General features: G+C 35.7%; 1 protein-coding gene across 1 annotated transcript in view; it reads left to right on the forward strand.

The window, feature by feature from the left end:
* The first annotated feature begins 1,756 nt into the window (after positions 1-1,756).
* The window catches only part of LOC110109089 (tobamovirus multiplication protein 1), a 28,840-nt gene continuing 4,524 nt past the window's right edge, over positions 1,757-26,072 (forward strand). Inside the window, exons 1-9 of the mRNA XM_020840000.2 lie at positions 1,757-2,137; positions 2,725-2,769; positions 4,107-4,140; positions 7,729-7,815; positions 7,904-7,955; positions 15,235-15,406; positions 15,509-15,604; positions 20,695-20,755; positions 25,035-25,099. Of these exons, the coding sequence (XP_020695659.1) occupies positions 2,024-2,137; positions 2,725-2,769; positions 4,107-4,140; positions 7,729-7,815; positions 7,904-7,955; positions 15,235-15,406; positions 15,509-15,604; positions 20,695-20,755; positions 25,035-25,099 (726 nt within the window). The 5' untranslated portion in view covers positions 1,757-2,023. The remainder of the gene's footprint in view (positions 2,138-2,724; positions 2,770-4,106; positions 4,141-7,728; positions 7,816-7,903; positions 7,956-15,234; positions 15,407-15,508; positions 15,605-20,694; positions 20,756-25,034; positions 25,100-26,072) is intronic.

Here is a 26,072-nt window from a genome sequence, read left to right on the forward strand (position 1 = left end):
GTTGGTTCAATAAGAGTCGTCACTCTGTGCCCGTCAGCATAATAATCTCCTTATGACTCCCAATCGTTATATCAATGATCAATAGAGGATATCGCCAAACCCTTTTTAAAGGAAAGCCCGTCGGCCCACCATCCTATACAGGTCAAGTCAATCTCCAACCAACGGTTCAACCAACCTTCACTTGTCTTTCAGTAATAATAACAATAATTCAATCATATTCATATTCGTATGCATATCAATAAGGTATTTATTGCAATCAATAAATTCAATTTAGATCAATGTAGAAAAACCTCTTAAAATATCGTATATAGTAGACAGACGTCGTTTCAAAATGCATAATTCCCAAAAATTACCAAATTACCAGAAATCGAATAAAATAACGTTACAAAGCTTTACTTGTACTGAAGCAATATTTTTCAACAACCAGATAATTTTCTATTTGATAAAAATCGCACAGAACTCATAATAACCGGTAGAAACTTTGCAGAAAATACTCAAATCGTGCAGAAATATTATATCAGAAACATATCAAAAGTTGTGCGGTAAAACTTTCGTCAATACAAAATTATACACGTTTTTCGGTAACAGAATTACAAAACTGAGCACAGAAATATCAAAACTCAAAATCTTCGAAAATAGAAATAGGATTCGGATTCCTTACAGCGAGACAAACAAATCTCTCAACAGCGGCGACGGACGAAAAGCGCTCCGCGGCCTCCGAAATCCGGCTTTTTCCTTTGCTTTTCTTCTCTTTCTCTCTCCTCAGATATTTTGATTTTTAAAAATGATTTCTCTCTCATAAAAATGAGCTGATTTCCTTATAAAACAAGTCTGATCGGCCCGGCCGATTGCCACATCGTCCAGGATGATGTGAACAAAATCCAATCGTCCAGGACGATATCTCAGGACGATAATTAATTTCTTGGACGATTTGCTCTCTGACTTGTGTCATGCTCTGATCGTCCCAGGACGATCCAAAATCGGCCTGGACGATTCACTCCAGAAAATCAGCTGTATTCACTGCACTGATCGTCCTGGACGATCTCAATATCGTCCCGGACGATCCTGGGAGGAAAAATCAGATTCATAAAGGAAAAAAAAAATCAGAGGAACGAGCTCTCACAGGATAGACGACCGATATTGAATCCCTTGATCATGGATAGTTTGATGGACATTTGAACATCTTAATGATGTCGGAATTCGACGATCATGGGCTCGTTGGATTCGTCTCGTCGATCCGCTCTATTCAACTATAAGCACGTCATGTTTGGAAACCGTTTGATAATCCAATTTGTGGTTTGAACCTTCCAATAGCGCTTCAGGTCCTTGATTTGGACCCGTTTGGGCTCAGATTGGGTTTAGTTTGGTGTCGTTTGGTTCATATTCTCGAAACGCTTAGTTCGACTATAAGTTTGCTGAAATCGGAGTTCAGATGGTCCCAAATTTAATTTTGAAAATTTCCAACTTGATTTTTCATCGAGATTCGTGCCCGATCAAGATAATTTTTTGACAACGTATCAAGCTTATTAGAATTTTCTTAGACAAAACTTATATCACTAATACACAACTTATTATTCCACACATGTGAGAGATTTTCGTTAAAATTTTGTGAAGTTAAAATGAAACTTTTTTAGTTATTTGGAAAACAAATAGTTGGGCTCCTATTTGACCAATCAGATGGAATTATTTGATCATAGGCTCAGTCCTAACTCCACTCGATTTCACCCTAATTGGCTAGCTCAAAACCAGATTCACAGGCTCAGCGTCCACGTCCTAGGGTTGAAAGCCCAGTGATTGGCCAAGTGTGCGCACGTCCGGCAGATCCCCGCTCCTCCTTTCTCTCTCCTCTCGTTGACCACTACCCCTGCAGTTGCGCTTGAAATACCCCGCCCACCCCGCCCGAGACTCCACTCACGCTCGGTTTTACCTTTCATGCACTTCACCATTGCCGCGATTCACTTCCTTTCGTCAGTTCAGCAAAGTGAAGACAGCCGTTTTCTCCTTTATTGGTTTCGGAACGTAGATGCTGCGGTTTGGAGGGTTCGACGTTGGCCGTTGCCCCTCGGCGGCATTTGCCGCGTCTGATACCGTCCTCGTTGTGGTTGACGTGGTCATTGCTGCTATCGCTTTTTTCCAGGTGTGAGTTCTTATGGATTTTGTTCTACAGATTTTATGACGTAAAACTTGTTTGGAGCAATATGCTCCACCGGTAGATTGCTACTGATATTAGATTGTTGTTAGGTTATGTATTCAAGAATAACCCTAGTCGAAGAACTGGAGTAAGATTAAGTACCATTCTACGAGATAGAACACGAACCCTAATTACGATATTTCTTTTTATGGCTGGTTTTGCTTGGTGGGAAAGTTTGATGAGAATGTGACTCCAATCTTGGAGATATTAATTGCTGTTCGCTTATTCTTGACCCGTATTTAGTTTTCACAATCATTGTAACTGGATAATTCTCTAAGCCATTCCGGAGTGCTTATATTTTGTTTGTTGCTGGTTTAGTTAAATATTCAGCGATCCCTTATTTTTAGATGCATTGACCTAAATTGGGACTAGGCATTTTTTGTTTATTCTTTTGAACATATTGTACCTGAAATACATTTATTACGTTATGTCAGCATAGTTTTTAGTACAATATATCTCAAGCAGTAATGCATTGTAACTTGCGTTATTGGATTGTAATGGGTATACTAAAGATACTTATTTTTTATTTTCAGTTGTTGAGGATTCACAACAGAAGTCTGGGTTGGACCCGCCAAAAGGTGTGTGAAAATGGATTTAAATTTCTCTAATTTGACCTACTAGTTGATACCTTATTTCAGAGTATTTGTCACTTAATCTAAACTTATATCGATATATGCAATTTTCTGATTATTTTCTATATAAATATTAGAAAATATAAATGTAGAAGTCTATCATTGATATATAAATCGTTCCCTTTTTTCTTGTGTTGACTAAACATAGGTTTCATTATGCCAATGGGTTTTCTATTTTAGAAGTTTCAAATTTTTTCAGAAGTGAATTCATATATGTTATGTTCTTTGCAGTGCCATCATAATCATTGTCAATGGCCATATCTCTATTATTTAGCGATGGCTAAAGTTAAAAAAAAAAACATTTTCAGTCAGCTTTATAAATCCTTAATCTCCATTTTAGGTATCTTATAGTGTTTGGAATTGAATTTTTAGCTTAAAGGTACAGCGGTTATTTTTTTATTATTATTATTTTAATAGTTGGGTAAATTGGGTGTGCATGGGCACTATTACCCTCAATCAAACACAAAATTAAATAAATAATTAATCAAACCAAACACACATGAAAATAACTTTAGTGTGTGAGCAGTAGTACCACTAAGCTTAATTGTATAAATTTACTTCACCACACAAGCTTAGGATCTTGATTCAATACACCAAAGCCACATAAGTGTCTAAACACAATATAAAGATATTTATGCTATATGTGAGAGCAAAAACTTTTAGAGCACAAATAAATGGATCTACTCTACACATAAACACAACTTCTAATATACGATTCACCACAGGGAATGTGCAAGGAGTGAAACTAATGTATAGAACAAGTTAGATTTATGGACATTTATGTGGTTCTACACTAATTGGCTGACATCCTCGTCTAAGATTTTATTGTTTGAATTGATATCATTAGTCAAACTATTTCACTGTAATAGTAAGTGGAGAAATCTTTACACAATCTTGATTCAAGGGCCAAAGCATCATCTTTTACTTGAGCAATAGCACCTCACTATTCCGAAGCTTCTTCATGATATGAATGCCTGGTTTCTTCGAATGATGGTAAAGTTGTAAAATTTGCACTATCACTTGGTGCAAATTTATGAGGTTTTATCAAGTGATAATGTCTCTTCAATTTATTGTGTAGAAGCAAAGTTTGTAAAGCTTTTTTTTATTATATTGATGCACAGAATAAATTCAAAATCTTGCTCCAAATTTCTTACTTCATAGTATGTGCTAAAAAAGTATGAAAACTTACACAAAATAGTTATATTTTAGTGGCAGTATTTTTGCTTTGCTATGTTTATGCAACTCATGGCATGATCTTAAGGAAAATATTTAATATATTGCAGGTTTTCCATCTCATGATCGGCTCATACAATGTTGGTACGATACCTACTCTTTACAATTGAAAAATGTCATGTTCCATGCATGTAATCTGCTTAATAGGCCAGACACATTCACTCCGTTTCTCATCTTCTTTGATTTTTGCAATGATAGAAGGCAGTAATAACATGAATTTCTGTTATACCTTGCTTTGTTTCTCACTAATTAGAATCTAAATTCAGAATAACCGGCTTTCCTCTTCAAGTTATATTGCTATAGCACTTTATCACTAACCGAACTATTTGGTATCTTATTGATTCTAAAATGTTCATAATGTATGTGGAATTTATTTTTATCTTTTTTTGTTTCACTTATCTCATTATCTGTAACTGGCTGTTCATAGGTATAAAATAGTTATGAGGACTAGTAGGAACAGTTTTACTTGTTTCATTTTGGTTGGTTTTATATCAATTTGGTTCATTCTATATTGCTTGAGGCATTTGAAACATTGTCTTGATTGCAAACTGCAATGAAGTTAGTTATTATAGCACCATGGTACTTATATTTTTCATACATCTGCGTGAAATTTAAGGAGACATGATGAATTATTTTGTTATCAACTGCATTTCATGTATTATATTGTTTGTCATGAGAAATATATGGAAGAGCAGCGGTTGCTGTGTTTTTGACATTTCTCTTTTGGTTAGCCATCATAATAATTACGGCAAATCCCCCTTTGTGCTAGGCCTTGCTGCTATTATGGTTCATTTTGTGTAAATGGTTACCCCGTTTCAAAATTCATGATTTTGCAACAACCCGATAAAGGCAAAAGGTCTAAAATATATTTATGCATATTGTACTTTCAGGCATTTTTAGGATATCTTTCTGTTCTTAAATATTTTCTATCATGAGAGAGTAACATCATCATCTCCACCGTGTTTGCTGACCCACTAATTGGCTATTTCTTATTGGTTAATTGAGTTTTAAAATTTGTCCACTCTTTAAAAACCATTTTGGTCACACAACTTCATGCTGTTCCATGATAATTAAAGATCAACACAAGCAATATATTAAAGTGCAAGAGATAAAGATGACATACAAACACATTATGATTTTTAAGTGCTTAAGCCATAGCCTGCGTCCACACCTGGGTGTCCGTCACATAGGATTTCCTGCATAACGAGCATTAAACTATTTCATTTCATTACTCCTTCAATAGATGGTGAGGCCTTTTGCACATATCTTCTTATTGGGACCACCACCTTTTTCATTGAGACAACCTTTTACTAGTATTCTCCTCTAAAACACTTCAACATAATACAAGAAGATTGAATATAAATCAAACAATACAATAGATAAGAAGTATGCAAAATACACTGTGCCCTTGCTGATACCCGAGGTTTCCCCTTGCTGCCCACGTCGAATCGCTGCTATTTTATCCTGTTATCGACTACGAACTTGACGAAATTCAAGAGTGATTGATCAAGGACACATGAGGCTTCAATCTAAGCTCTTTACACCATCAGAATCACATGAAAAATAACCACCCGTGGGTTTGTTTTGCATCAGATTGTGTGATTGATATTTGCATGTGAGTCATTAAGAATTCCAGGGTTCATTGAGGTTTCACCGTGACCACAAGAATGGTTTGGATTGCCTTCATTTTCTATGCGGGAAAGTATGAAAAGGAAATGAAGATAAAAGGAAGAGAGAGGAGAAATCTAATTAAATGATCATGATTAAGCCAAATTGACCATATTGGCTCAATCAACGGAAGCCAACTCTCCATTGGATCCCCATGAGTCATCCACACATTGATAAGGTCACTTGACTCATTGGCTTAGCCAAATTTGGCCAATTGACCCATGTTGACTCAAATGGACCCATTTGGGTTAACGTGATCCAAATCCTACTTAAAGCCAAAATTGGTTGAACCAAATGAGTTTATATAATGGATTGGTCAGCTCAATCGGCTGCCCTGTTGAAGTATATGTTCATTATTGAAGAACTTCAGAATCCATTTAACAACTCATTCCTGATTTATCAAAGAAGGAATCAGTCGCTCTTTTTGGCCCAAAAACATAGAAATTTGGAGTAAAATTAAAAAATAGGATGCCTTGCCACGGCATAACCCAGAACAGTACCAATCTAATTTATCCTAACCATTAAGAGCTGCGATGTCCTTTTCTTTATCTATTCATTTGAGTTCTCTATTAATTGGTCATATTGAAACCATCTTTTAATGTTTATGGTGCATGCTATTTCTCTCTAATTTTGTCCATACAACTTTTATTTTTGTTTTTTTTTCCCTATTTTATAAACTTGATCTACGTTTGTTGGTACATTCATAGTTTAGCACAAATTTTTGCAGCATTTCCTAAAGCCTTTTAATTACATCACTCTTATTTTTTTGGCTTTAAATTTGTGAAATGTTAATGTTAGTTCAAATTGTGATATGCTTGCAGTTAGAATTCCTATTTATGCAATATTAATTTTATTTACCTTTCTACTCCCCAATATTCCAGTTAGTTTTAATGCGCAAACTGAAAATAACTTGGTCAACAAACAAGATCGTGGGGTTCACTGGATTAACTGCTAGGCCCAATTTGCCAATTATTAAACAATTAGTACTTTGGCAATTAATATCATTAAATGCCACCACATTTTGTCATATCCCGAAGTAGTAATCTATAATTAATTTTACAAAGAGTATGAGTTCTAGTGACGCACCTGAAAAAAAGAAAGAAAGAAATGTTTCATGTTAATGGTTGCATATTCGCATTTCCCCAAAAATTGCATGGAGTTATTCACTTCCTTCTCCTTTCACCATAATATTGCCTTTGGTATCACTAATTTTATTTGTTTTTTATAGCAGATGAAGGTTTTAAAATTGTAATTGAAAAGGATAAATTTATTCATAATGCTGTTGCTACAGTGGCTTAGTGACACGACTAACATAAAAACCTAGACTAGGACAGCATCTCCAAATCACCAGCCAGTGCTATTTGTTTTTTTATGAATCGCTTCTGCAGAGTCATAAATAACTGGGCTGTGCAACACTTAGAAATGTGGATTCTATGAGTCCATTGTAAATTAGAGCCAACTGTAAACTTGACTAGGACATGTAAAATTGACCTATTCAACTTTGGGTTAGGCAGGGTTTTAAATATGGGTTCTAACTTATAAGTTAGGAGATATATTTTTTGCTATGTGAAATATTCTTCTTTATCACCAAGGCATACTTCATTGACGTGGTAATTTTGAAACACTTGAAGCACCTTCTGCTGATTATCTGTCTCATATTTGCTCTTTTGTTTTCTTATTGCAAAGGTCATATGAGCTACGATTTAAAAAGAATAGCTGTTCAGCATCTTGAGTATAAATCATTATTCTTCTTATCCATTTAAATTGTTATTATATTTTAAAATATTCTATTCCTTATCTCTCTGTTTCCAAAATACTCCCCTCCATGTTAGTAATTTGTTTGTTTGGCTCCTAATGACATATAACTCCTGATCTATATAATAGGATATCATATTTGTGCTCACTTGATGTGCGTAACTTTAAGTAATGATGATTTCATGCAAAATATTTTATTGTTCTTAGAGCACCATATGTTAAAGTTAACTGCTGATGATTCTGTGGTAGGGTACGCCATATATTTTATATGTTCTCTTGTGGCTACTTGTCAAAGATGGAGATTCTGGTCAAATGGTTGGGGATTTATCCTCATGGGTATATCATTTTTATTTTTCCATTGGTGAATTTTATTTAAATGAGATGGAATGATATTTAGTACCTGATTATTCCTTATTTCTTACAGCTTGCCCTCAGATTTTTCTTCTAGCCACATTTCTTCTGCTTCTATCATTCTGGTATTTTCCCCAACTTCATTTACACTTTTAAATATTATTATGCTTTGGATAATATGCTGCAATGCTTAATCTTATATCTATAATTTCCCATCTTTACACTTTTAGAAAGTATCCCTATTTCTGTGTGCAACACACTTATTTGTTCTGATATATTGTATAGTTCTTGAACATGCCAACTTTTATTGAATTGTGTTTTCTTTTCCCTATGCTGAAGAAAAAAAATCATTCATTTATTTCTGTTTCTTTTGTTAATAGCTATTTATCGTTGTAAAATTGATTGTATGAAAGGATACTGATAGGAAATACTTGAGACTATCAATATTTGGAAAACAGTAAGAATTTTCCATAAAAATCAACACAAAACCACGAAACAGTAGATAATTTGTATTATTTGATGAAAGGGAAACATAAATTACCAAGATACAATTGATCCTCTATTCAAGAGGAGGATCTTTCTCTCCCAAATTTTTAGACGTCACTAGAGCTCAAAAATCTAAACCTGAGATCTCAAATTTCAGCCAAATTCAAGATGCCCTAACCCTAGGGAAACAAACTATTTAATGCATACAATTCAAAATGAAATCTCTAAACAGTCCCCAAATTCAATTTCTCTCCCAAACTTCATAAAAAATCCTTCCAAAACTGCTCTTTTTGAATTGGCGGTTTGATCGGCATGCAGGAGGCGGAGAATTCTGCCTCTGTTGTTCATAAGCCGGTCCATATTGGACCGGCTAGACTGGTCCAGTGGACCGGTCTAACAGATACCTTTCAAATGAAATGGTTACTTAACCATAACCTATTTATTAATATTTTATATCAGCTTTTCACGCTACAAAATCATATAGCAGGATGAGTTATGAGATTCACAGTTGATCAAAGAAGTAATCAAGGGCTTTTAATCTCTAGGGTATCCTTTTCTTTTTCTTTTCGTCTTGATAATATGGATAGTTGGAGGATTTCTCTGATATTACTTGATGGTTTTGTTATATGGATTGAGTGTTGAGCTGTAAAATGTTTCTAATAGTCAAGTTGTTGTAATGCAAATGAGAATGTTAAGGTATATATTCAAAAAAATAAATCAGGAAGGATATATTGATGAATGTTTTTATTAGAGTGATGGCGGGAAGAGCATTTACTGAATATAAGGTAGTGGAAATTGACTTAGTTTGTTTGATCATAAAATAAGTAGGTACAATTTGGGTTGAAGGATTTGGAAAGAAAATAGATAGACTTACGTTAATATGTATAAAAATTATTCAAAAAGATTTTTGTATTATCGGTTTAATGCACTCAGCAAGAATATACGTGAAATCTGCGTTTATAAAGCTAACCTAGGTAGTTGTGATAAAATTAGTGATGAAAATGACGATGGTGATTATTTTGGTTAACTAATATAATAGCTCCCTGATAGGAAACACTTGGATTCCCAAGTGTTTCTCACCAAAACTGAAGTAGATCCGATGGAGACAGCTGTCCACAGCAGAAAAACATAGCAAATCTGCTGTTTACAGCAGTTTACAGCAGAAATTCAGAGGAAATTGGAAAGAAAACTCAAAGCAAGATTTGTATTCCACTAGTAGAAGAAGAAAACAGCAAAGATACAATTGATCCTCAATTCGAGAGGAGGATCGATCTCTCCCAAATCTCTAGACGCCGCTAGAGCCCAAAGAAAACCTAAATCTAAGAGATCTCAAATTTCAGCCAAATTCAAGATGCTCAAAACCTAGGAAAATCTACTATTTAGTGCATACAATTCAAAAGGAATTTCCTAAACAATCCCTACAATCAATTTCCCTCCTAAAATCCATTCAAAAATCTTCCAAAAACCGTCCCGCAAGGCGTGCGTTACGCGCGGCTTCAGCCCAGGCGGAAGCTTTCTCCGCCTGTTCGCGATATTCTCCCGTGAACCGGTCCCGCCTGGACCGGTCTAACACTCCCATCTTTATATTTGAGGCATGCTGAAGTTTTCCCTGATATTAGTGTGTAGTTGTTTAAGTTGAAAATCATTGATGTTGTGATTATGTTTCTTGAACCTATATACAACTTGGCAATTGCAAGTAATTTTTTGTTTGGCCGGATGTATCTGGATGGAAAATTTGTTGTTGTACAATCACAGTGCACAATGAGATTATTATAAGGCTGTGATGAATATTGAGATGATACAAGTCAGGATTTTAATTAATTTCTGTAAAGTTATCTACCTGTAGTTGATGAAACACAAGCAAAAAAATTCAGATTTTTTTACGGATTTTAGAATATTTAAAGAATTAATTCATTTTTATCTCATTTAGGTATTAGTATTATCTTTACTTTAAATAGGATGATTGGATCGTTCGGAGCTATATAGTTTTGAATTTGATTTATATTTAATTAGTTCAACATTATATTATAAACCTGGTTTTGTTAGGATTTCAGACTTCTAACTGAATTGTGATGAGAAGATTTGAAAAGATTTCTATGTTTCTGCTATTCAACATTTTTCTTTGTTCTCTCTTATGGGATTTAGAGATTCCCACCTCTCCCTCTCATAGCCTATCTATCGCAACTCCTATTTCTCTTGTTTTTTTCTCTTGATTGACATAGTGCCGATTTTGTTGAACTATTATAATGTCGTATTATAGTAACGTGGTCCAATGTTGTGCTATAGTAACCGATCCCTTTTTCTTTCTTTCAATTCCTCTCTTCAAAGAGAGGACAATTTGAGAAAGAAGAATAAAAAAGAGATCTACAACAAGGAATCATCAAATTATTATTAATTCAATTAGTTCATCGAACTCCTTCCTGTCATAGATGCAACAAGTAGGGCTTTATTCTCACTAACATCCAAAGAGTTGGGTAGGTTTTGGAGTTAATCTGGTTGATAAAGTTAATAAATAATAGATTATAGTACACACTTTATGGAATGACTAGCAAACACCCCGTTCAAATGCCTTGGAAAAATTGTTAATTTCACGAATAAATGGGTTTTACGTGGGGATAGCTGAGAATAAAGACTACTTAATAATTAACATATGTGATTTGTGTGCTAGTGAGTTTAAGAAAGCAAAGAAAGAAGGCAAAGAAGCTTGAGCCATCAACTATTTAGCAAAGAAAAATTTAACCATATCTCTGCTCTCACATTGCACCGTCTCATGACCAAATCAATTGTTCAATTATAAATTGAGAATCACTAGCAGTTTTAGTATTCATAATCATAAGCTTCCTAATTTGAAAAAACAAAATTTGTAGGCTAGAGCATGTAATATTAAATTAACTTTGGATGGAATGTAGGGGTATTTGTAGTGCAAAATTGGAAGCATAACAAAATGTAAAATGAATAGAAATTAAGAATGAAAGAGTACTGTTTGATAACTCATGAAATAAACAACACATGCCTTTGATTGAAGCAATGTGTCACATAAGTTGTCTCTATGGTCAGAGAGGGCATAGTGCTAGCTTGAGCAATGTGACCAGGTTCTGACATTCGATAACTAACGATATAATCAAACTATGACATGATAGATCAACCCCATTACTATATTATGAAGTTTTTTTTTTTTTGGCCGAAAGCAGCATAATCAAACTTATTTCCTCAAACCTTCACCCAAAATATATTGCAATAGAGTATCAGTTAAAAACTATTGAAGGCATATATAAGTAAACAACCATCACATAATATGTCATCCTTAACAATCACATTTTTTGAAGTAACATTAATCAAATTCTTAAATAGAGAATTTAAAAAATATGCATATAGAATATCCAAATTGAAATCAAAAGTTCCCACAAAAAATTGTACTAGATCCTAATTTTCTCTCGGGTGTTAGAACTTTTCTTTATTATAAGAAATATTGGACAATCAAAATGTGAGAATAAAGCCCTTTGGACATCAGTAAGAGTAAAGCCATACTTTTCAAATTAACCTAGATTCTAGAAAGAATATTATGGGCAAAAAAAAGGTTGGTCCCTCCTAAGATTTGGAACAGGAGCACAAAAGAACTTGAAACTTAAAGAATAAGCAAATCATAGTTGAGTTGGCAATCCCATAAATATCTAACATATCGAGCATGGGAAATTCTCTTTTCATAATTGAGATTATTAATGGTACCTTTCTTATAAGTCATCAACATGAAGAACAATATATACATTTATTTGATATAAAATTAATGTTAATGATGCTGACCAACCAAGCTCGGTAAGCTATAAATTGCATTTTCCTTAATAAAAAGATAATTGATGAGAATAGTTTTGTATGTGTGAAACCAACTAAAACATCAACAACAGGAAAATTCCTGGCTGTCGAAACTTCTAACTAGAAGTCGGAACAAAGAAACAAGGTAAAAGTTCACCACCCGGTGATGGAACCTAGGATACAGAAAAATAGCCTTGGGTTCTGAGAAAACATTCTTAATTTTATTATTCACTCTTTGAAATTGAGACCTGGTATCTTATTTATGCATAAACTGGAACAAACTATGGAACAGAAAGAAACATGAACTAGATAGTGGCTGAACCGCACGAGGCTAAACCTTTTTGATTAGGTTTGCTTAGGTGCTGGACCAGCACTTGCAGTTTGGATTGGACCAGTCCATGTAGTTGATGCATGAAAATTGTCGGGTTGTTTAATTAATATGCATTATCATTAATACGTTTGACAATGCTGAAAGATCCATCTACCTTTGGTTTGAGTTTACTAGAGCAACGGGAGGGAACCTTTCCTTGCGCATCCTGATCCAAACTAGATCTCCTTCTTTGAAAGTGAGTTTTTTTTTTGTTGGCTTGTTTTTATGCTTCGCTTTTTTTTTTTTTTGTGAATTTGCTCTTGCACTAGTTGATGAGATTTATGAATTTTCTTAATGCGAGCTTCAACGTTCGGATTATTTGTGATCATAGCAATTGGAGGCGCTAATTCTAGTGGAGCAATAGGATTTTGTTAGTAAATTATCTCAAAAGGACTTTGGTTGGTGGTTTGGTTTCGAGATTGATTGTAAGCGGACTCAATTTAGGCTTAAGAGTAGATCCCACTGGCGGATGTTTTGTGAACAAAACTCCTTAAAGAAATTTCCCATGCTCCTTTTGAATATTTTTGTTTAACCGTCAGTTTGTGGGTGAGCGGCGAAGCTAAAGTGACGGATGTTTTTGGCACATAAAGTTCTCCAAAAATGAATAAGGAACTTAACATACTTATCAAAAGTGATGGTTTTAGGAATGCCATGAAGACGAACAATCTCATGGAAGTAAATATTGGTAATATGAGCGCAGCTAGAGTCTTTCTACATGGCACAAACGCGCCATCTTTGAAAAGCAGTTGACTGCCATCATCATAGAATCTTTCTTTCGTTATGTGGGTGGTATTCCCACAAGGAAGTCCATACTAACATCAATCCAAGGTGAGTCGGGTATTGGCAAAGAAAAATATAACCCGATGTATGACACTTTTTGATGTATCTCTACACGTCTCTAATAAGAAGTGATCAATTCTGAATAATTGCTAAAGTTTTATCACAATCAAAGTGTGCAACTAATACCCCATCACGACTCTCATATGTTATGACCGCATGCATGGAACATTGTGGAATGCATAATCGGTTACCTAAGAAGAGGTAGACATGCTTAATGTGAAAAACTTTATATATGTGATATTGGCACCATTTTCATATCTTCTTAAAATCCTGATCATGGGCATGCAAATCTTGAATGGCTTCAAATCCCACGGTCTTTAGTTGGAGGGTATTGTGTAGGTTGAGACAATGGCCAAGTGGATTCGCCACTTGATTGGAGGTGTTAGATTTGTACCGTAATGTATGATAGGAGGAGGATAAGTACTCCACTCATTTGACATTTTTTCCCTTTAATTTTCTTTGATTATGATGTTGCTTAAGTGCTTCATGATCTGAAAAAAGAACAATTTATGTCCCAGCAAGAAATGACTCCAATATTTTAATTCCCAAACAAGGGTATAGAACTCTTTGTCCTAAATGGAATACCTTTGGTGTGATTTGTTCAATTTCTTGTTGAAATAAGCTACCGAATGGCCTCCTTAACTTATTACTGCCCCAATGCCTATATTTGAAGCATCACACTCAACTTCAAATACTTGGGAAAAACTGGTAAGCTAGGATGGAGGCTAAGATCAGTAGGAGTTTTAATTTTTCGATGTTGGCTTGAGCTGCCTTGGTCCATGTCAATTGAAGCTTCTTGAGAAGCTCAGTCAAATGTGCAGCAATTGAACTGAATTTTTTTAATAAAGAAACAGTAGAAAGATGCCAATTCATGAAATCTTCTTGCTTCGGTTAAGGAAAGAGGCATCAACCAATCCTTTATGCTGCAACTTTGTTGGGATCCATTTCTATGCTTGTTGAAGAGACTACAAAACCCAAAAATTTAACTGTGGTAATTAGATATTTGCATTTGGCGGAATTGGAAAACAATCGCCGCTCTTCAAGGAACCTCAAATACTAGTCAGAAGTGTTGAAGAAGTTCTTCCACCATGCGACTAGACACCAAGATGTCGTCAAAATAAAAGCCAATAAAAAATTTCGATTCTCTGGTCGCATGAAGGTGTTGGGTGCATTTGATAGCTCGAAAGGCATGACAAACCCCTCATGTAATTCATCATGGGTTTTGAAAGCCATTTTTATTCCTATTGATCACATTCTTATTTGATGATGTCCACTCTTTAGGCCTATTGAGAAATATGCAACCCTATATAATTGATCGAATAGATCATCCACACGTGGAATAGGAAAGTCGTATTTGATGGTTATTTTGTTCATGACATGAATTTGGATGCACATTCGCCATGACTCATCCTTTTTTGGCACAAGTAGGGCGAGTACGATGCAGGGGCATACACTCGCATAGCGAGTAATTTAGCTATATCTGGGTTTTAAATGATTAAAAAGGGTTATGGTATCGTATGTAAAACAACCTTTTTGCTGCTTTATCTATGTAAACTGAGGTTGGCCTTAATAATACAAATTTTAGTGATGTCATTCTATCTTCTTTCCTAAAGTTCTTTTTGTTGGTAAATAATAAGTATTATGTTTGTATGTCATATTGCTGCGTTAAGCTAGCAACAAGAAATTTTAAGCCATACTTACCTGATATTATTTTAACTATTGCAATATGATGGTGTCTAAAGTTGGTGTAATGTTATTATATCATGATTATCTTGCTTTTGTTTGTAAAGCTTTTCATTTTTGGATAGTGAAATTAAGATATCATTTCCTATCATTGCCAATAGAGAATTATTTCTTAAATAAAACAAAATGTATTTCTCAGAATAATCTTTTTATAGGACCGATCTCTGCCATCAGGCTAGTGATGATGAGGAAGAAGATGATGATACAAATTTGTCTCAATCTTTATTGGAGAAATCAAACACTCATCCTCATTTAGGTCATTTTCAAATAAGATGTTGCTCATTCGCTAAAATACGCATGGGTAGTCGACAGAAGTACGTCATCTTGGTATGAACTGCTATTATCTTGAGTATGAAAATTGTTTGTTATGTTGATGTTAGATTATACACAATTATTTTCTTATTTTGTATGACTATTTTCTTCTTGCAGGTGATTGTGCTTACATTTCTCTTTATGGTTGCCATGGCTCTGCTTATATGGTTTGGAAGAGGCAAAAATCCTATCGACTCTTCACTCATGCCCAAGGTGTGTGTTTGCCTATGGAACATTCTTCTATGACTAGGAAGTTTTCAATTGTGTCACTCGATTTTAAAATAGATAAAGTTCTGATGTTTTCTTTGACCTTGTTTTAATTATTTGGGTTTGCCTCTAAGTAATATACATGCAGCTTAAAGACTTGTTTTGACTGGATTAAGGATTTGATCATCTGCTCATGTTTAAAATTTTTGTGTTTGTGCCTGCAAATTTAGTTAAAAATTAAAATAGTTTACTTTTTTAGTTATGATCATGTCCGTTGCTCAAAAATGGTGCTGAATTGCATTTTAATGCAACCCAACAGATCTTCCTCGTTTGATTGTCAATTCCTACTGATGATAATAGGTTTGAAATGATATTACCATCTTTATTATGGAGATTTAGGCTTATAACCTTACATCAAATGCTAATTGTGCTTCATAAGCAAATTTTTCTTTGAAAATGTTTCCTTTGATGATCGCAAGGTTGGATTGGAATATTTGAGGTTCAAATTGGGTTTATAACTATTTCAGGTGCCATGCCAAAATCATGGATTGCACAATAAATTAATCCAACCTCTTGAAACCTACAAAAATTGCTGATAATTCCTGACCCAACAAATTTGATCCATTAACTACGTAGTTTAGGTAGATTTTTAGTTCGCCAAACCAGTTGTCAAGCAATTCCTGGATAGATCAAAATTTAGGTTGAGCCTGTAATTGAATTGACACTCATCTATCTTTATCAATAGGAACTTGTATTTAACTGTACCGTATCAAGTGGATTGGATATGAGTAAGATTTTTGGGTCATTTCCTTTACTCCTGGACATTCATATCTTGATTGATCAGTTGACCACTTTGAAAGTATACACATAGCTCCTGGCATTAATCAACATCACGAATGTCATATTTTGTGTTCACTATTATGTTGTTCTCTTTATATCTCTTGATTGTTCACCATTTCCCTTGCGGTATGGAAATCAGCCTTAGTCATATATCTTATTCTCCCTCCCTCCCATCTACCGCTTCCCATAACTTTCCACCTTCTTACAGCTATTTTGTTTCCTTTTATTTACTATTCAATCTTCAAATTCATTGATGAGAGAACGTGGAAGTTGCATCTACTGAAAACTAGGTGTAGAACATAAATTTTGATGGTTTGGGCATGTACGCATATTAGCTGAAGAAGTGCATAAAAGTGGGAATATAGAATGAATGTGAAAGACACAGGATCGTTAAAAGGGTTAGATCAAGGTTAGCTTGGTTATAAGTTGGGAAAAAAAGCTTGTGAGCATTTTTTTTAATTAACCTGAAATCATTTTCTAGAGTGAAAAATTAAGAATACATACTCCACAAGGCTGGATGACAGTGATGACTCCAATGCGTGGGAATATGGTTAATTGTATTTAAAATGATTAATCTTCAACTCTACATTTAAAAATTTTCAATAAGGTACAACAACAACATCAAGCCTATCTCACTAGGGGGGTCGGCTACATGAATCCTTTTTCTCCATTGTGTCCTATTAAAAGTCAAATTCTCGTTTAAATCTAGTAAAGAAAGGTCATTCATAATATTTTCTAACCAAGTCTTTTTAGGTCTGCCTCTACCTTTCTTAACATAAGTCAAATCTAATACATCTACTCTCCTAACCGGGTCATCGCAAGGCCGCCGTTTTATGTGACCAATTGAAGACAACACAATTAAAATTAGGTGATTTGACCACATGCAAAAAACATAGAAGATGCAGCAATTAGAATAGTAGATAAATATAATCTCGAAGAATTGGATTGGTCAAGTAGAAGGGATTAGACCAAAGGTAATATTGATGCACATAGAGAACAATAGGATTAACATCTCTTACAACATTCAACTATAATAAATTAAAAAGTGAGGATTATAAAAACAGATTATAGGTTGGATAAGATATTGACGATGGTGAAATATGAAGGATAACATGATGGATTGCATGTTTTCTATAAACGAGAAATGAGTGAATAATTTTATCTTGCTAGAATGTACATAAAAGCACTATTTATGTATTTCTAAATGATACTCGGGTTCATTCAGTTGATATAAGAACATAACGTAAACTTCAAAATCTTGAAAAGTAAACTGCAAGATCAAGAGATGATGATAGCTAAAAAGGGTTGATTGTGAACAACAAAATGCAGCTTTAACTAAAAAGGAAAAAAAGAAATCTTCCTATCATTAAAAAAAAATAATAATAATCTCTAGTTCATATCTTAAAAAGTTATCATAGCTTGCACTAAGACAGAAATATCTATCATTTGCTAACACTTTTGAAAGCTTTCTAAGGGGCACATGACAATTCACATATCTCATGACTAAATAGCTATTGTAGCAATACATGTAACAAAGGATGGAATCATAAAGATATTAGCAGGACCAATGGACCATACCGAGCAATCTTGGGTCCGTTTCGGGTCCGGTTGTCGTGGCGCGCAGTAAATAATGAAAACGCTTGGCGCGATTCTACTGGCGGCCGAACTTAGAGTTGTGTACGTTCACCGGACCAAATAAAAGTTCCTACCAATCATTCAAGTCAACTATATATGAATCTATCCTCTCCTTTCACTTCTACTTGAGTGCTCAACGTGGTGTTATTAGCAAACATTTACTCTCAAATTTTAATTGGGCTACTTTTGTTCCACCCTTCTACCGGAATGACTCACGGAAGAAAAATTGCGAGGAAAGGAAGGCAGGTTAGGCACCTCTCTCTCTGAACAGGGCTGCGGACTGCAGCAGAACAGCCATTGATGGCTGTAGGAATGAAGACAGATTGCCGTTCCTACACTGGAGGGGAAGGAATAGCAGGTTAGTGGCTTGGAAAAGGGGTGGTGAACAACATTTCTTGGTCCAATTCGTGGTAGATAGGGATGAACAGCAGCAAGAAGAAGGGGCAACAGTGCTAAGGAACCTGTAGTCAGCAGCTGTAGGTGGCTTTATCACTGATCTAGAGATGTTGCAGGCGCTGGACAGACTGGGACAGCGCTGTAGGCAGTGGAATGGTACTAGAGGAGGTGCAAACACTGTATAGCCAGCAGCCAGAAATTGTAGGCGGTTGGGAGGGTGGTGGACAGCAGTTTTGCAGGGTTCTTGATGAAGGGGGAAGGGAGAAAAGAAAAGATCTAACCTATCTCAGGTTGGGGAAGAAGAGAACCGCCACCGGTCTTGGCCAGGATATAGGAAAGAAACTTAAGAAAGAAAAGATGGCATTCTTCAATCTCCAAAAACTAAATACAAGAATAGATAGCTCTCTATTTATAGACTAAGGCTATCTCAAAGGCCTCTTTTGAGGGAATTGTTAAAGAAAATAGAAATTACTATAAAAGAAAGAAATAACATGTTAAATATGAGAGGAGGGTTCAGTTGGTTGAACAGGACCTGATAGGCCAGCCCGGTGTCATTCTCTCAATCTAGGAGAGGATTGAGAGAGGCTTCGACATAATCCAAATCCAAAAAAACTTCATAATGAGCCTATATGTTTAAGAATGTGCTTCAGAGCTGAATGGTATTCTAGTACCAAGCTTACTCCATAAGACCCTCCCGAAATAGCCAAGGAATTTGTTTTCTCGATCAGATGTAATTGTTATGGAATGGTCATGCAATTTGAACATCTCTTGAAAATAAAAATTGGCTATATTTGTATCATCCAATATCCTCTGATATGGTACAAAATGTGCCAACGTCTTTTCCTTCCAAAATGCCCTGCTAATTATTTGCGGTCTGCTTGAAGAGGGATTGCAACACCACTTTAGGGTTGTAGTTTATAGGTTCCTCCAACTCTTTGGAAGGTAGGAGCACCACCAATTGATCTTCTTTGTAGGAATAGGTATTGTGAAATTCATCATGCTTAGTCCGGTGATCATAATGCCAAGGTCTTGCAAGGAGAAGTTAGCATACATCCATGGCAAACATCACAAGAATTTGTTCTTGAAGTTTTTCTTCATTAGAGAATTGTACCAACCATATTTTTTTATAGTGATTTTGTTTCTTTTCTTGAGCCATGAAAGTTGGTATGGTCTTGGTTGCGGCATAATAGAAATGTTCAATTTTTCCACTATAAGGGTGGATGTCACATTTTCACAGCTTCCACCATCTTTCATCATATTGCACATTGCCTCAGACAGTGCACCTTGTTCTAAATATAGTGTGATGGAGCCACATTCTCTCTCTCATATTGTACGCTTAAAATGGGGCAGATGACTAATAATTTTACTTAATTTGCTGGTAGGAGTTGCGATTCCATTGGTTCTTTAACTAATTAATCCAAGGAAGTGAGACTTTCACATGGTGCTTCTTCTACTAAGGTCACCTGCCACCTTGTGGGACATTTGGATGCAATATGTCTAAAACCATGAATTTGAAACACTTGCAAGTGGGGGAGGTTGTAGAGTCTGGTGGAGGTCCAGTAGCTTGGTCAGGTGTTCCTACGGTTTTAGGCCATTGGCTAGTAATAGGAACTGGTGCCGGAGGTACCCCTAGCCCTGTTTGCATGCTGATGTTATTTTTCTTGGTTCATCGTTGATTGTCCAATATGGTTACAGTTGTACCATATTGGAGATACTCCATCTACCTGATTTGTTTATGAATGATATTTAATTAAAAAAAATTTAATAACTTTAATTTTAATTAAATAATTCATATTTTTAAATTTTGAATTTAACAAAATTATGCACGTATGTTCTAGTACCCGCAACTCCAAATAACCCACCCTTCGAAAGCTCCCCACACCTCCTGGACATTTGTGGCCATGTTACCTTTTTTTATTATTTCCTTTTATTGTCTTTATTTTTTTTCTGCAGCACTTCGTCTCTTTTTTCTAATGATGAAGCGGCAGATTGCTCTCTGATGAAAATCTAGGACCAAACTACAAATATCTTGAAATGGTTTTCCTGTTATAATATTTCAATAGGCCTAATCTATTCGTGAGACTGTCACAGGATACCCCTTAAGTTGGGCTAAGCTGTTGTTTTGTAGGGATTTAATGGTTAATTGTGTGTCATGTATGTCTCTTACTAAATCTTTATTTTTTTTTATTAAGCTTTTACCTACTTTCCATTTACTCGATGTGCAGGTCTATCTAGATGTTTTCTCTGCATTTATTATCATATTGGGAGTAGCTCTGGCAATCTATGGTGAGCAACTTACTTGATGCATATTTTATATATTTCAATTTTTTTTGTTGGCTTCATGGTTGCATAACCACTTTAATTATCTGCCAATTGGCATCTTCTGCCTGGAAAAGTTTTCTCTTAGTATTTCCCATGAGGAAGTGAGCCCACAATCTTCTGTTGAAACTTATGAGTGGATGGCTAGTAATTGTGATCTTTTTTAATGGTTGATTTATCATGTAATAAAAATCACTTTGCCATCTTAGCCTTTAGCATTTATGATGAGGACATCGTTTAGAGATTCAGACATGTGTACCGGCGGCGGAATCATAGATCGACAGCTACGATTCAACATCTTTAATTTTGATGCATTTCTTTATGTTTTATGTAGTTTTGTTGTTTTCCGAATTTACCCCTATGGGGAAGTGTCTTGTTATTGTAGTCCGGTGGGCAATTGTGTACATTTCTTTTTTCATGTTTGAGACCTATATATAGTGGTCTTATGTGTTGTAAAAGGATGATGAATGATTGAATAAAAATCTGAGTTTGTTTTCTTCTTCCTCATGTGTGTGCTCGAGAGAGGAGAGAGAGCCCGAGGTGCGGGCAAGTGCAATGCCCACCAATCATTAGAATAGTCCGTGGCTCGTGTTCTAAGTTTCCCCTCTACCTTTGCCACACCCGTCGGTTCTCCCAACATTCGTCTCTTTCCTGATCCAATCCCATCTCCAAGTAGAGAAAAATTTCCTCTCCCCAACCGACGGCCCAAGCCCCCTCTCCTCACACTCGACGCCCTCACTCCCTTTCCCTTAGCCGCTGGCCTCCCCTCTTGCTCCCCTTCAATTATGATGATTTCAATCATCATAACTCCCTTCCTAGATTAACTCAAGCAATTAAAGGAGAGATTTAAATCATTTGAAATTCAAAATTTGAATTTCAAATACTTTCCTTATTTAAAAATCCAAATAAAGAAAGTTTCAATCATGAATCCAATTTAAAAATAAATTAAATTGGATTTTTTATTTACTTTCCTAGTCTACAAAGATCTATTTGGAAGCTCCCAAAATCTCTCCATAATCCCTCTCTCCCCTCATGAAGCCGCCGGCCCCATTAATGGGCCTCCCCATGGTTTTTCCTAATGAGGACCTAGCTCTCATTTGAATTTGAATTCAAATTTCCACTTGAATTCCCCGCCAAATTTAATTAAATATGAAACTAATTTCAGATATATGAGAAATCTCCTCTCCCAATTTTAACCTAACCTAGGGCTCCCTTCATCAAGCCGGTTCCCCTTTCTCTCTCCTTGTCCGTCCCTCTCCTCTTTCCTCTTCGCCTTGGGAAACTCTAGACATGGGTGGGGGGGGGGGCAAATTATTTTGAGTTGTATTTTTGGTGAGCTGCTATATCCTCTTCTAAAATCAGCTCACTAAAGCTGAGTTGCTGCTTATGCAGCTCATAAATTATAATAAATTAGGTTCATTCCCCCCTGCTGCCCCTTCGGTTTCTCCTCCCTGGCTCCCCTTCACGTTGTTGTCTTTCCCCTTCCCTTGGCCCTTCGGTTTCCCCCACCTGGCTCCTCTTCCCATGGCTGATTCCTTCCCCCCTTGGCTACCTGTTCTAGTTCCCTGGGTGGCCCTTTGGCTGCTGTTCCTGGACCGACTGCTGGCCTTCTGTTTTCCCTATCTTAATGGTTTGGTTTGAGGTGGTTTTAGGGGCTATTTGGCTGGCCCCTTTTCTCCTATATATATAGCTGTTTTGAAGAATAAAAGAAGATAGTTTATGAAATTATTTTTGGAACAAAACCTGAGGGTTTTTATTAGAAAAGCTTACGAGCTTGTTCCATTCTTCTTCTTCTTCCTGGAAAAGCTTGTGAGCTTGTCCTCTCTTCGATTTTGTCTCGGGCTTTTTATCTCTTTCTTCTCTCCGCAAGTGACTACCACATTTATATCTTTCTTATTGATCAGGAAAAGCTTCTTTAGATATTTTCATGTTTTATTTAAGTTTGTAATGTCATGATATGTTTAAAGTGTTTAAAGTGTTGTTTGTCCTTTTATTTCAAGTTATAATGAACATCTTTGTTTCTTTTTGTGACCAGGGGTTCTACTAATTTTGGCAATCTTTTGATTGCATCAAATTTGGTATCACAGCCTAGGTTAGAATCTTCCTAGGTTTTTCGTGTCTTTTTCTTTAAGTGTTTAGAAAAATGGAAAAAGACAAAAATATTGAACCAGTTGTGGGAGAAAATCAGCCATAAGATCTTGAAGTCCCAATGGACAGATGGATTCCGTCGCTGGGAGATTCAACCGATCAACTACAAAATGAATTATACAAGCTTCAAATGAAAATGCATGTATGTACGGAAAACTATATGAAGAAAAATAAACTTCTACAAGACCAATTCAAGCAAGAAAGAGGAGATCTTGAAGAAGTATGCGGCCAAGATTCGAGAATTAGATGCGCCTACTTCGTCTCGTCGAGAAAAATCTAAAACAACCTCATCAGGAGACGAGCTCTTTCAACTGGGGAAGAATCTGATGTAGGCAGGGGGGGGGCAAATTATTTTGAGTTGTATTTTTGGTGAGATGTTATGTCCTCTTCTAAAATCAGCTCATTAAAGCTGAGTTGGTGCTTATCCAGCTCATAAATTAGAATAAATTAGGTTCATTCCCTCCCTGCTGCCCTTTCGATTTCTCCTCCCTGGCTCCCCTTCCCGTGGCTATCTATCCCCTTCCCTTGGCCCTTCGGTTTCCCCACCTGACTCCCTTCCCGTGGCTGGTTCCTTCAACCCTTGGCTGCCTGTTCTGGTTCCCTGGGTGGCCCTTTGGCTACTATTCCTGGATCAACTGCTAACCTTTTGTTTTCCCTATCTTAATGGTTCGGTTGGAGGTGGTTTTAAGGGCTGTTTGGCTGCCCCTTTTCTCCTATATATGTAGGTGTTTTGAAGAATAAAAGAAGAGAATTATGAAATTATTTTTGGAACAAAACCTGAGGGTTTTTATTGGAAAAGCTTGAGAGCTTGTCCTCTCTTTGACTTTGTCTCGGGCTTATTATCTATTTCTTCTCTCCGCAAGTAACCACCCAATTTGTATCTTTCTTCTCGATCAGGAAAAGCTTCTTTAGATATTTTCTTGTTTTATTTAAGTTTGTAATGTCATGATATGTTTAAAGTGTTGTTTGTCATTTTATTTCAAGTTATAAGGAACGTCTTTGTTTCTTTTTGTGATCGGGGGTTCTCCTACTAATTTTGGCAATCTTTTGATTGCATCACATGTTCGTTGAAGCTAAGAGAAGAAGACAAGCTCCTCCCTCCCTCTTGCCATTGGTGTATGGCTGATCCTGAGGTTGACTACGGTTTTGCCTACAACGCCCAAGGAGAAATCGATATTCTACTTTCTCCTTTCTACGAACCGGATTGGGAAACGACGACTCGGTGGAAAGCTACATCAACCGCAACTTTTATTGCCTCGCTGAGACGATTGAACTTCAACAACCCCGAGTGTCTTGGCTTCTCATTAGACGATCAACGACTTCATCTCCTCCAGCTATTTGTCTGGCGAACAAGGCTTTGCGGACCACTTGTCTTGTGCTGGTGTCATTGGGATTGCTTTTACCGTTCCTCCGCTGAACCCAACCTTAAGAGCGAGTGAGAAGGAACTCATGGTGACTATCTCTCAATGTTACGACATGGATTCTTGTTTATTTGCTATTTGTATTATTATATTGTTTGCGTTGTTTTTGCTATTGTCTTGCTAACCTCATTTTAACCGCTTTCCATCACTTAATCTTTTAACGGAATTTCTATGAATTTGACTTGAGTGAAACATAAGTTCTTAGCTAGCAAAGTTCATGTTCAATATTTATTTTTAAAATCCAAAGCAACTCTTATTGCATGTAAGTTTCACATCAATTTATAATACTTTAATACCAATATTAAAAATTCAAATTCTGTGAATTTGTGACATGTGTCTTGGCTCGTTACCTGAGGCTATCGTTTTGAATATCTTACTAATTTGGCTTATGATAGAATCTTTTTAAGTCATCTGGGTTTGCCCCATGGGTGGGGCCAAATTCCTTAGGTTAATATAAATATTAATGGGCATACATGATGTATGACATCTTAGGTATGGGCAGTTCATAAAATGGATCAAAATCACATAAAAGACAGCTGCTTTGACAAAATCTATATTCTTTATCGTGATCCATTTTTGGCATGTTGGTAGTGTTACACAATTACTTTTTCTCCTTTTATTATTCATATCAACTTTAATACATAACATGTGGTTTCCCTGTTCTTAATCATTTTTAGGAGGCATACTATTCTCAAAAATGCGCAGAGTACGGTCAGAGATGACCTCAAGTGAAAAGTGGAAGGTATTGTTTTCTATTGCTAGCACATTTTCCTTGCTTCCACTTCCTATATTATTGAACATGTTTTAACATCATGCTAGACAATGACTTATAGACTAGTTGGATCTGTTATAGTTTAATTCATATGAAAATTATTTATTATTTTCTTTAGATATAATATCGGATTAAGAGCTTTATGGTGCATCTGTAACTTTCTTTGTTATGCTCAAATTCTCTTAAATCGTTTTTCTTTTATCTTTTGGAATACTCTTTTTGGATAAAGTTTTATTTGTCCCAAGGGAGTGCCCTCTACGTAGATAACGTAGAACTAATGCATTATGTGATAGTTGAGGGAGCCTTATTTCGAAATTTCTAGGGTATGCCCCGCTATTGTGCGGCACAATTTCTAAGCCAAGCTTGTTCTTGAGTGGCCATTGAAGGTGTGCTTTTGCAGGTCTCTGAGCTTACTTGTGATAATGTGTAGCTATTGCTGGGGGCTGGGGTGTAACCATCTTTGCATATCTCCAATTATAATATATTGATTCCTTTTGTACTTGTAGAAAAGTACCCTTGTTATGAATCCAGACTAAATAATCTTGATCTTTTAATAAGTAATGGTTCAAATCAGGGTCCGAATATACTCACTGACCTTATCATTTAGTTGTTAGTTTTACTTGTCTGTTAGAGCTGACAAGACCTGTAGTTTTTTTTTTAAATCTTTTATGTATAGAAATTCAACCAAAATCATAAATTTCGTTTTTTGAGTTTATATATATAAATTCAGTGCAATGATTTGAATCAACAAAGTTATCCTTGATGATTTAACTATAAATATTTAACTTTTGCATCTAATTTTGTACGATTGCACGCTAATTGATCAAAACGCACATCTTCTATTATTTGGTGCAATATGGTTTTGTTTTATTAAGTTTTTATCTCTACATTGCTCCTTAAATTTTATTGTAGATTTGATTATGTTGGGATGGTGTGATAGATG

This window comes from Dendrobium catenatum, unplaced genomic scaffold (assembly GCF_001605985.2).
Source record: "Dendrobium catenatum unplaced genomic scaffold, ASM160598v2 original_scaffold_117410, whole genome shotgun sequence".
In the NCBI taxonomy this organism is placed as follows: Eukaryota; Viridiplantae; Streptophyta; class Magnoliopsida; order Asparagales; family Orchidaceae; genus Dendrobium; species Dendrobium catenatum.